The sequence below is a fragment of the Peromyscus eremicus genome, chromosome 1 (genome assembly GCF_949786415.1).
Source record: "Peromyscus eremicus chromosome 1, PerEre_H2_v1, whole genome shotgun sequence".
Lineage (NCBI taxonomy): Eukaryota > Metazoa > Chordata > Mammalia > Rodentia > Cricetidae > Peromyscus > Peromyscus eremicus.
This window is the reverse complement of record NC_081416.1, coordinates 80,198,725-80,210,825: the sequence shown is the minus strand read 5'-3', so window position 1 is coordinate 80,210,825 and position 12,101 is coordinate 80,198,725. Positions and strand designations below refer to the sequence as shown.

General features: G+C 50.1%; 1 protein-coding gene across 1 annotated transcript; it reads left to right on the top strand.

Moving 5' to 3' along the window:
* The first annotated feature begins 1,230 nt into the window (after positions 1-1,230).
* On the top strand, positions 1,231-11,999 carry Plk1 (polo like kinase 1). The gene is made up of 10 exons (XM_059267365.1): positions 1,231-1,784; positions 2,657-2,825; positions 3,634-3,778; positions 4,447-4,540; positions 5,924-6,143; positions 9,659-9,814; positions 10,606-10,683; positions 10,933-11,087; positions 11,185-11,367; positions 11,507-11,999. The coding sequence occupies exons 1-10, from the start codon at positions 1,377-1,379 to the stop codon at positions 11,711-11,713; spliced, it is 1,815 nt and encodes a 604-aa protein (XP_059123348.1). The 5' UTR covers positions 1,231-1,376; the 3' UTR covers positions 11,714-11,999.
* Positions 12,000-12,101: the final 102 nt, after the last annotated feature.

Here is a 12,101-nt window from a genome sequence, read left to right as displayed (position 1 = left end):
AAAACATTTAATCCTTTCAACTGCCAATTAAGTAGGGATTTTCACAACCCGTTTTACAGAGGAGGAAGCTAATTATCAGAGAAGTTGAGTAAATTTGCCCAGTGCCACACACCAGAAAACTGGCTGAACAGAATGAAGGCCAGCTGTTATCTGGATGCAAAGTCCATCTTGTATGCAGTTCTTCTCATGTCCGGGGTGGCAAAAGCAGTTGGCTCAGTGCCAAGCAACTTACCGGTGTGTTCAGAGTTTCCACAGAAGCCGGAAAGGCAATTGGGCAAGGTGGGTGTCTGGGAAAAGCTGCCAGAGTTGACTTTTTTTTTTTTCTCTAAAGAAAGCCACATTCCTGCACTGTGTGGCTATTCCTTTTACATGTTGTAAATCTTTTTTTTTTTTTTTTTTTTTTTTTTTTCTCCTAATGAAGGCCAAACAATACCTCCGCTGGGCAGATTTGGCCCTGGTGATTGGCTAGCACTTTTCCAACCAGCCATCTCTCTCTCTCTCTCTCTCTGACTGTTCTCTATTTATGTGGCTCTGGGCGATGCAACTCAGAACAAGCCAGGCAAATTTCTTGCATTGCGGGTCGGGATATCTGGTGCTTCTTACATTTCACCGTGCATAGGAATCACCTGAAGGTCTTGTTTGACCTGCAGGTCGGGCCTGGGAATTTTCTTTCCCTTGGGGGTAGGGGGTTGGTCTCAGGTAGCTGAGGTTGGCCTAACTTGTAATCTTGAAGTCTTGCCCCTCCTAAGGAGTTCCCGGGTGTTGCATATACTGCTGGCCCGAGTTTTTCTGGAGAACGCTTGAGCTACATACAATTCGCTGGGGCAGCGATTGTCACAGAGAGGGCGGGTCTGCTGCGCTCTGAAGGTGTTTCTGCTTGCCAGGCGTTCTGGGTTTGTTCAAGTTTGGGTTTATTTGGTCTAGCCGGCGGGAGGGCAGTCGAGGGCGAAGGTGGTACAAGGCCAAGCTACCTTTAGGGTCCTAACAGGAGAAACCCCTAGAGGAGACGCAGGTGAACCAGATGAGCACTCTCCGGCCGAGGGGCAGAAAGCAGGACCGAATCCTGTCCCCACTGGGGATTTCCGCGTATCCCATTCGTTCCTGTTTTCCCAGGCTATCCCACGTGCATTCCATCCTCAAGTCCCTGCCCCTCAAGTTTCTCGCTTGCAAGATCGGAGGTTTAAAAGCGGCTGCGCCGTAGAGCACTCCCATGGTGCCGCGCGCTGGGCGGGTTTGTATTTTAAATCCCCGCGGCCAATCAGCAACGCGCAGGCCCTTGTAACGTTCCCAGCGCTGCGTTTGAATTCGGGGAGGAGCTGAGCAGGGCAAGATCCTCTGCACCGGCCGGGCCAGGTCCGCGGAGCAAATTTAGGAGTATGAGTGCAGCGGCCAAAGCTGGAAAGCTGGCTCGAGCACCAGCCGACCTCGGGAAAGCCGGGGTCCCGGGAGATGCAGCTCCCGGTGCCCCAGTGACCGCCCCGCTGTCGAAAGAGATTCCGGAGGTCTTAGTGGACCCGCGCAGCCGGCGCCAGTATGTACGGGGCCGCTTTCTGGGTAAAGGAGGCTTTGCCAAGTGCTTCGAGATCTCAGACGCAGACACAAAGGAGGTGTTCGCTGGCAAGATCGTGCCTAAGTCTTTGCTGCTTAAGCCCCACCAGAAGGAGAAGATGTCTATGGAGATCTCCATTCACCGCAGCCTCGCACACCAACATGTCGTAGGCTTCCATGGCTTTTTCGAGGACAGCGACTTTGTGTTTGTGGTTTTGGAGCTCTGTCGCAGGAGGGTGAGTGTTTCTGCTGCGGGGCTGGGGCGCCCACACCGGGAACTAGCTGACAGAGGGGCACCGACGCCTTGGAGTTTCAAGCAATTATGGAAAGGCTTCTATGGCACCCGGAGCTGCTGAGGCCAGGGTTCAGGGCAGGCGGAGCCCGGGACCTGTTGCTGTTAGGGACGGTGGCTCCTGTACGCAAGGCTGTGAGCAGGTGTAGAAAATGGGTGTTTAAAGTAGTTAACAAGGGTCCCAGGCTACGACTGCCGTGGACCTAGAACTTCCGAAGTGGGACAGGATTGGGCGGTCGGAAGGGGTGGGGGGAAGAGAGGCTGTTTGGAGTCAGACCTCAGAGCTTTCAGGAAAAGGAGAGGGTCTCCGCCCAGCGGGGGTGGCCCACGCCTTTAATCCCAGCACTTGGGAGGCAGGGACAGGTGGATCTCGGCGGGTTCGAGGCCAGCCTGGTCTACAAAGAGTTTCAGGACAGCTAAGACTGTTACACAGAGAAACCCTGTCTCTAAGGAGAGAGTCTCTTGCCGGGAGGAAGCCCCTAGATAGGGTATCGAGAGGGGTTGAGAGAAGACTCTGGGTAAGGGTACGAGTTAACAGGATAGGGTCCTGTGAATGATAATGACCAGTGTATGGGCAGAACTATCAGAATCCTGCCAAGACATAAGAAATATGGGTTAATTTAAGTGGAAGAGTTAGCTAGTAACTAACCTGAGCTGAGCATTTATAATTAATATAGCCTCAGAGTGACGATTTGGGCCTTGGTGGTCGGGACAGGAAACTTCTTCCCACACTTTACTCCCTAGGGCCTAGTCCCGGACACATCTAGCTGGCCACCCTTTTCCTTTGGCTTCAGTAACTTCTTCCCTCTTCCTCAGTCCCTCCTGGAGCTGCACAAGAGGAGGAAAGCACTGACCGAGCCTGAGGCTCGCTACTACCTGCGGCAGATCGTCCTGGGCTGCCAGTACCTGCACCTAAATCAGGTCATTCACAGGGACCTCAAACTGGGCAACCTCTTCCTGAACGAGGATCTGGAGGTGAAAATAGGTGAGATGCTGGGCCTGCGGGTGCCTGGTGGTAAGGAGGGGAAATCTGGGAGACTGGGAGCCAGAGAAATGGAAGTCAGTGGGAAATGAAGGTGCTTTCCTCCAGAAAGCCCTCTAGCCCAGCAATGGAAAGTGAGGGACCCACAAGCCAGCGTCTTGTTTTTGTTGTCTTGTGTACCTCAATACAGTAGTTTTGAAAATAAGTTTCCTTGGGGGTGCCTCCCCCCAAATACTCTCTCTCATAGCACTGAGCCAGGTCCTCAGTAGTCAGTTTCCTTTTGAAACTGGAGGTCTGGACGTATGCTGTGGAGCAAGGCGGCAGCATTCCCTCAGCAGTCTCCTTCTGAGCTGAAAAGCACCTGTCCCCTTGAGACTCCGATTTGCCTCCGTCCCTGTCACTCTTCTGAAACATGTCCATCGGCACTCAGGAAGAGTGTGTACTTGATTCCCTAGGGCGTCCAGTCCTGCCATCCTGTGTGTTTTAAATTTCCTTTGTGTGGGAGGTGGGGATAGAAGGTAACTTTGGGGAGTCATTTCTCTCCTTCTACTGTGTGGGTCCCAGGGTCAACTCCAGCCTTAGAGGCAAGCACCTTCACCTACTGAGCCCTCTTACCACGCTAGCCCTGCTATCTAAGGATTATAAAGGGCAGTGGGGGTGGAGGGCAGGGCCAGCACAGTGGGGAGGTTCAGGGAACAGAGCCTGCGGAGTCTCAAGGCACTGGTTCTCAGTGGTCAGGCCTGAGGCAGCTGTCTGCAACCACGGATGGCCCAGACCTAGCTGCTGAGCACCTGTCTTCCTTCTGTCCTAGGGGATTTTGGGCTGGCAACCAAAGTGGAATATGAAGGGGAACGAAAGAAGACCTTATGTGGCACTCCTAACTACATAGCTCCCGAGGTGCTCAGCAAGAAGGGACACAGTTTTGAGGTGGACGTGTGGTCTATCGGGTGCATCATGTAAGTTGGGGATGGACTCCGGAGCTATTGGGTCTCAGCGGGGCTTTCTGAGGCATTTCACCCAGTTGACCTTAACCCTCTGGATCCTTCTTCCTTAAACAAAGGCCATTTCAGAGTGTAGGCTGTCCACATGAATGCCCATTTTCTTATCAATCTGGTGTAGGCTGTAGGATTCCTGTAGCTTGGACTTATGGTCCAGGGAAGGGATGAGAAAGTCTCTACACTTCTTCAGTTCCTTGCTGCTTACTAAAAGTGTGCACAGACCCAAACCAACACCTGAGGGCTTGTTAGACTGTGGAATCTCACTTCTGAACCTAGGTTTAATTAATAAAGCTTTGGAATCACTGATGGGAGAGTTAGGTCAGCTGAAAGGCTGGTGGTAGGCAGAAGCCCCATCACGGTGGCCTGTGGTGGATAGCAGTGGCCTCTGGGGTCCTTGGGGAGTCCTCTGTTACTGCAGGCCAGAGCTGGGGAATCCAAGTGTTGTCGCCTGCATTTTACTGAGGGCTTGACCCAGCCATTGGTTCCTGTGGCACTGGGCAGACTTGGAGATCATCCCCATCTGTCCTGTCAGTGAATCCAGCAAGCCCCCTTCCTCTAGACAATGACTTCCGGGAGAATTTGAACTTTACTAGGAGTGTGAACAAAATCCTCCTTTGTGCTTCCAGGTATACCTTGCTAGTGGGCAAGCCACCTTTTGAGACCTCGTGCCTAAAAGAGACCTACCTCCGCATCAAGAAAAACGAATACAGTATTCCCAAGGTGATGACACCACAATGGTTTAATATTCTATGTCTCACCCAAAAGCTATTCACTGAGCCTAGCTATATCCTGGGGACAGATAAGTCAGCCCTGCCTCTAGAGTAGCCATGGAGAATGTATGTCTGAAGGCTGGCCTTGAACTCACTGCATGTTGAGTTTGAACGTCAGATTCTCCTGCCTTTACCTCCCAAGTGTTGAGATTATAGGCATGCAGCACCATGCTGGCTTTATGGTATACTGGGAGCTGAACATGGCTTTGTGCTTATAGGCAAGCACTCTGCCGACTGATCCCCATGCCCAGCTTCCTGAATGGATGTAAAGCACAGGGAGAAAAGGAGGGAATGGGGCAGACACACTTAAGCTTGGGGCATGGACCAGCTGAGCTGTCTTTAACAGGTGATGACTTGACACTTTTGAACCAGGCTTCCCATCTACAAAGTGGGAGTTTCCCAAGGGCTTCCAATGACAAAATGACATCTGTTTTCACAACCAATGGCATCAATCCATTTGAAGGGATATCCATCCCATTTCTAGGGACTAGGTCCACATCGGACATATGGCCACTTTGAAATCAGTGTCCTTGATTTGTGTATAGGGGAGCTATATCACAGAAAGTCAGCTCACTGCAGACAGCGTGGACTGGCTTGAGCCAGCTGGTATATGCCCTCGCTTTATCACCTATGCTGTGTGTATTCTCAGGCAGGGGCACCTCCTCCTGAGCCTGTTTCTTCATCTACAAGTGAGGTCTAATAGTGGAGTAGTCTTAACATTTGTAAGGCTGAGGCAGGAGGATCAAAAGTCCCAGCCTCAGCTACATAGTGAGATCCTGTTTCAGTTCAAATTATATAGAGAGGGAGGGGGAAAGAGAGAGTCCTTGGGTGTTTTGTGAGGCCAATTGAATTAATGTACAGGAATACATTCCTGGTACATAAGAAGCATAGAGTTAATGCTGTGACTGACAGGCCTGTGCTAGGTTTTATCCCATAAAGCAGGTATCCTACCTGGTGGTGTCCCAGATGTGGTACTCCTCCCCCATTCTACAGACACATGTTGGTAAGCCCAGAAAGCCCAGGCTATCTGTCATAGCTGGAATCCAACATAGGTCTGGGGACCTGAAGGCCTATGTTCTCCGATGCCCCTCTGGTGGTAAATAAATGTCCTTTGCAAGGTGGGGGGAAATCATCCCAAGTTAATATTGAGTGCCAAGTGGCAGGAAATGATCCTTCCCACAAAGTAGGGTGACACCGGTCCTTGCTAAAGCTGAGTGTGGAGGGCCTGGTGGAACTTACGGCCACTGAGCTGTGGCCTATTTGAGACAGGAGCAGCCGCATGTCAGGTGAGGTCCCTGCCTCATCTCACTTAGGCTCTGCCTCTCCCCTCCAGCACATCAATCCTGTGGCTGCCTCCCTCATCCAGAAGATGCTCCAGACAGACCCCACCGCCCGCCCCACCATTCACGAGTTGCTTGATGACGAGTTCTTCACTTCTGGCTATATCCCTGCCCGGCTGCCCATCACCTGCCTCACCATCCCACCAAGGTTTTCAATAGCTCCCAGCAGCCTGGACCCCAACAGCAGGAAGCCTCTCACAGTTCTCAATAAAGGTAAAGCTTGGTCTCAGTAGGTGGAGCCCAGAGAGCCCAGATTTTCAGGGTGCATGCGCCTTACTCTGCCCCCAGAGTTTGGCCCTATCCTTGAGGTCCGGTCCTTGGGCTCTTCTGCCCCTTGGCCTTGGCTGGAAAAACAGACTGAGTCAACCCATTGGGCCCAAGAAGGAGAAAATGGACTGAATGAACATGAAGCCCAGGAAATTCTCTTTGATTACCTTTAAAAACCCCTAACATCTCTGGGTGGTGGTGGTGCATGCCTTTAATCTCAGCACTCTGCAAGCTGAGGCAGGTGGATCTCTGAGTTTGAGGCCAGCCTGGTCTACAGAGTGAGTTCCAGGACAGTCAGGACTGTTACATAGAGAAACCTTGTCTCCTAAATCCAAAAAAGAAAAAGTTCCTAACGTCTCTTGCATGGTTTTTTGAGAATACTGGAAGTATTCTCATGGAGTATAACGTGGCATCCATCCTCAGTTCTCATTCTCAGCCACCCTGGTTCACTCTTTGTACATTTCATCCCTTTGAGTGCTTGTGTTTTGTCTGTCAGGAGAAGGTCTTTCACTGTCACCAGGCTGCTCTTGATTCAGTCCTTCTGCCTAGGGCTCTGGATTGCAAGTTTGTCAGGACACCTCACTTTTGAAATGTCACTACAGCCAACTCCAGCAGCCTGCCAGTTTACACTTAAAGTACGTTTGTGAGTTCGAGGCCAGCCTGGTCTACAGAGCTAGTTCCAGAGCTGTTAGAGAAACCCTGTCTGGAAAACAAATAGGTAGAAGAATGAACAGGAAGCCTCTGACCCTCCTTTCCCAGTCTGTTTACATTTCTTTTGAGGTTTGCATCATCAGTCCCCTAAATGTTTCTCTTTCTTGACTGTGTGAGAGGGAGCTTTCCTCTGCTGGTAATGCTTCAGTGTGTACTTCTTGAAAACAGACATGACAGACGGCAGCACAACCGTCAGGACTGTGAGCATTAATCTAACCCCATATTGTCTTAACAATTTCTAAGATTTACTATGTATATAGTGTTCTGCCTGCATTTAACACACTTTTTTTGTTTAACTATTCCTCCTTCCTTTTTGTTTTTTTGAAGCGGACTATGAAGCCAAGACTGGCCTCGGGTTTGAAATCTCCTGCCTCACCGCTCACCCTCACCCCCCATTGCTGGTCCTATAGGAGTATGCCACTGTATTTAGCATTACTTTTTTTTTCCTTGCAGTTTTAGTTTTCCTTAATATATTTCATTAAGGGTTATAGCTTGAAGGGCTTTGTTTCTCTGTGTGATATATCATCAATTTAATATAAAATTCTCAGTTCATCTGTTTCAATTAGATTTACATTTTTAGGCAAATGACTTGCAATGATTTCGTTTTGGTTTTGGTGCTTGGAGACAGGGCCTCATGTTGTTCAGGCTAGCACTGAACTCACAAATGTTGGGATTACAAATGTGTTCCTCACCCCTGATTCAATGACTTGGTTTATTTTGGAATAATTTTAGGGTATACAAAAATGTTACAAACCAAATAGAGCTGACTTCCCATGTACCCTCCCTCAGCTTCCTCCACTGTCAGCATCTCTACCATAGAATAATTACCAAAGCTACGACGTTAACCATAGATAATCCTGTCAACAAACTCTAGTCCTCACGTCAATCAGATTCCCCATTAACACCACCTTTTCCTTACCAGGATGCAAGTCAGTACCCCACATGACATTTAGTGACCTTGGCTTCTTAGTTTCCTCTAGCCTGGGACAGCGGGCTTTTTCCTTATGTCTCTGGGTTTTTCCTTAAGTCTTGCTAATGAGTATTTCCTGTTGGATTTGTTGCTTCCTCATGATTTAGAAAAGGTTCTACATTCTGAGTAAGAATGCTACAGGGGGGATATGCTCTTCTCTGTGTCAGGGAGACAAGGCTGTCTCTGCTGCAGATAATGTGTCTTTGGTAATTGATAAGTATCTTGCAAGAAGTTGTTTGAAAAGCTATTGCCCACCAATTTTAAAGATTTATTTATTATGTATACAGAAGAGGGTGCCAGATCTCATTACAGATGGTTGTAAGCCACCATGTGGGTGCTGGGAATTGAACTCAGGACCTCTGGAAGAACAGTCAGTGCTCTTAACCTTTGAGCCATCTCTCCAGCCCACCCACCAATTTTAGCACCCACCTATGGGTGTTGGTGTAGCAATTATTACTGTAATTTTTTTTTTTTTTTTAAATTTTTGAGACAGTGTCTCATGTGACCCAGGCTGCTTGGAATTCACAGTAGCCAAGGATGACCTTGAACTTCTGCTTTCCTGCCTCTATCTCCTGAGTGCTAGGATTACAGGTGTGGTGGGCCACCATGACAGTTTATAAAGAGCTGAGAATCTTAATTCAGGGCTTCACACTAGACAAGCACGCTATTAATGGAGTTATCACCGAGCCCCTTTTCTGTTATCCTTTCCTGTAGTGCTGGACTTGTGGAGTCCTATCTTATGGGGGGAGGTGTTAAAATACTGCTATTCTAAGGGGGTTTTGTTTGTTTGTTTGTTTTGTTTTTTTAATAAACTAGCATCAAAGAAAATATTCTATATTTTCCAAGCTTATCCAAAGGTAGAGAATTGTATAATGTGCTAGGTGTTCCTGGGGTGGTCCTCCTCCATTTCCAATAGTTATATTTGGACAGGCTTGATTTTACGTATTCTGCAAACACTCATTTTGTTTTTACTGTGTATGGGTGTTTTGAATGCATATATGTATGTGCACCACATGCATGCCTGGTGACCACAGACACCAGAAGATGGTGTTGGATCCCCTGGAAGTGGAGATACAGGTGGTTGTGAGCCTCCATGTGAGTGCTGAGAACCAAAGCCAGGTTCTTTGCAAGAGCAGCCAGTTCTCTTAATGACTGGGCCAGCTCTCCAGCCCCTTTTTGACTAGTTTTAAATTAGATCTTGGATATTTTATTTCACACTTAAATTCTTAGTATAGCATGGTGGGATTTTTGATGTTTTTTAATCGAAAATTTAAGAAATGTCCTGTTTCACAGGAGCACTAACACATGCTGGTTTGGGGAAATGGATTTTTCAAGCGTAAGGACAGCAAGAGTGACCAGCATGCCCCCAGCCACCACAGGCCAACTTGATGCTTCAGTGTGTATTTCATTAGACTCAGTTATCTGTAAGCACACAAAGCAAATGGCTACACTGTGCTTCAGCCATCCTTCCACCTTCCTGGAAGCACAAGGTGACCTTCATTTGTGACCTTTGCTTGAAATGGTAGCTTCAGGCTGCCTCCCTGGGTGACAGCCACAGCTGCTGTCCTGGAAGGCCAGGCTGTTAGAGCAGAGGCCTGAGCACCTGCAGCTTTGTGGCCTCTCAGTAAGCACCACATACCTGACACACAAACCTGGTACTGACTCAGTTCCCCACAGCAGTGATGCCTAATGGCTACCGTGGGAAGAATGCTAGCCGTGGCAGGCAGTGTGCTCCCTCCCCCAGTTTTGTGCCTGGCCAATGACGGTGTCACCTTCTTAGGTGTGGAGAACCCCCTGCCGGACCGTCCCCGGGAAAAGGAGGAACCAGTGGTTCGGGAGACAAACGAGGCCATCGAGTGCCATCTTAGTGACATGCTGCAGCAGCTGACCAGCGTCAATGCCTCCAAGCCCTCAGAGCGAGGGCTGGTGCGGCAAGGTGAGTCCCGCAGGGGCTGCACATCTGGAGAAGGCAGGGTGTCTCAATCGGCAGAGCGCCCATTTCCTATAGATCAAAGTCCTGATGAGTTAGCATGACACCCAAGGCCCTCCCTGGTGTGCCTTCCGCCTGTTTCTGCCCCATCTCATTTTGTAGGTGACTGATAAGTTACCTCTGCATAGCTGCATCTTTTGTCTCCTTTCTGCCCAGGGAATTAGTCCCTTGGTCCTCAAGAGCCTCAGGCCAGCTCCAGCCTCGGGGCTTCTGTGCCCGCTGTCACCTCCCTGACACCACTGCAGCACCTACCAACCTGACTTAATTCTCCATAGCATTTCTTCCCAACACGTTTGTGTCTTGGCAGTAGGGACTTGCGTAAACTGAGTTGGTTCTAGTGTTGCGGGAGTTGTCGGGTCTGCTCCATTTCTTCACCACTTTAATCTGGGGCACTAGGCTTTCCCGGCCCCGATACTAACTAATGACAGAGCAGCTTAGAGACTTTGATCACTCTTCATCCCTGTGGTTGGAACGTGGGTCCTTCCAGAAGCCTGTTTTTTGTTTTGTTTTTCCCTATCCTCACCTACCACGGTTCCTGGGACACAGTCATGGGGCCCACTTAATGAAGTGGGGCTTGGTGTCCTGGGCTGCAATTTTCCATTTGGGTATCTAGGTTTGTGCTGTCAGGCTCCTCCCCAGGCTTCATGGGGGTGCTCCCCACCCCCCAGCCCTGGGGGAGGCTGCCTAAGAAGACAGGAGAAAGGATTGGCCTAACCAGTGCTCTTTTTCTATCCCAGAGGAGGCTGAGGATCCTGCGTGCATCCCCATCTTCTGGGTCAGTAAATGGGTGGACTATTCGGACAAGTATGGACTTGGTAGGTGTCTCCAGAATTTGGGGTGGGCAGGAGATGGTGTGGCCATGGTAGCCTTTGAGTAACCGAGTGAGTGATGTCTGTAATTGTGTGTGTGTGTGTGTGTGTGTCTGTGTCTGTGTGTGTGTTTGTGTGTCTGTGTCACCAAGAATTGTTAGGGCCTTATGTATGCAAGCACTCTACTATTGAGCTGTACCCAGGCCTTTGCCCACCTCCTCCTGCCTTTCTGAGACAGCCCTCCCCCGCCATTAGGGTATCAGCTATGTGACAACAGCGTGGGGGTGCTCTTTAATGACTCAACACGCCTCATCCTCTACAATGACGGTGACAGCCTCCAGTACATAGAGCGGGATGGCACGGAGTCCTACCTCACCGTGAGCTCCCACCCTAACTCCTTGATGAAGAAGGTAAGAACTGGCTGCTGAGGGGTGGTGTGGCAGGGTATGGGGGCTGCCTCCGGGTCAGGCCCTCATTCCGGAACCCCTACCCCAACTTTCCATCCAGATCACTCTCCTCAAGTATTTCCGCAATTACATGAGTGAACACCTGCTGAAGGCAGGGGCCAACATCACACCCCGGGAAGGTGATGAGCTGGCGCGGCTGCCCTACCTGCGAACATGGTTCCGCACACGCAGCGCCATCATCCTGCACCTCAGCAATGGCACTGTACAGATTAACTTCTTCCAGGTGTGCAGGGACGGGGGCCTGTACTTGGGGTGGCTGGGTGGGGTAGGGGTGCTGCCCCTGTCACCAGTTGGGGTGTCTTCCTCCCCTTTACCTCAGCCTCCGGCACCAGCTGAACTCATCATGCACTCTCCTCTCCTAGGATCACACCAAACTTATCCTGTGCCCGCTGATGGCAGCGGTGACCTATATCGACGAGAAGAGGGACTTTCGCACATACCGCCTAAGCCTTCTGGAAGAATATGGCTGCTGCAAGGAACTGGCTAGCCGGCTACGCTATGCCCGCACCATGGTAGACAAGCTGCTGAGCTCTCGATCTGCTTGCAACCGCCTCAAGGCCTCCTCCTAGGCCTCTGTCCTTCGGACTGGTGCCCCTTCAATCTGCAAGCTCTGTCTGGGCCTGCACTGCCGGGCTCCTGGGGCTGCTGTCAGTGCCCCTGGCCCTGGGGCCTGGGTGGGAGCAGTGCCCCCCTTTGAAGGGGTTGCTATGTAAGTTATTTTTGTACATGTTTGGGAGTGGGTTTACAGCCTCTTCCCTTGCCTGCCCTCAGCCCATTGTATGGATTGTATGATATTTCTATTGAATTTGGGACTACCGTTTCTTAGCTTTATATACATTAAATATATATACATTTGGTTTTTTATCCTGTATTTCTTGAGGGTGCTCTGACCCCAGAGTATTTCTCTGCTCCAACAGCCTCAGGCTGCTAAACTGCTGCTCATCTTTTCTGACGCTC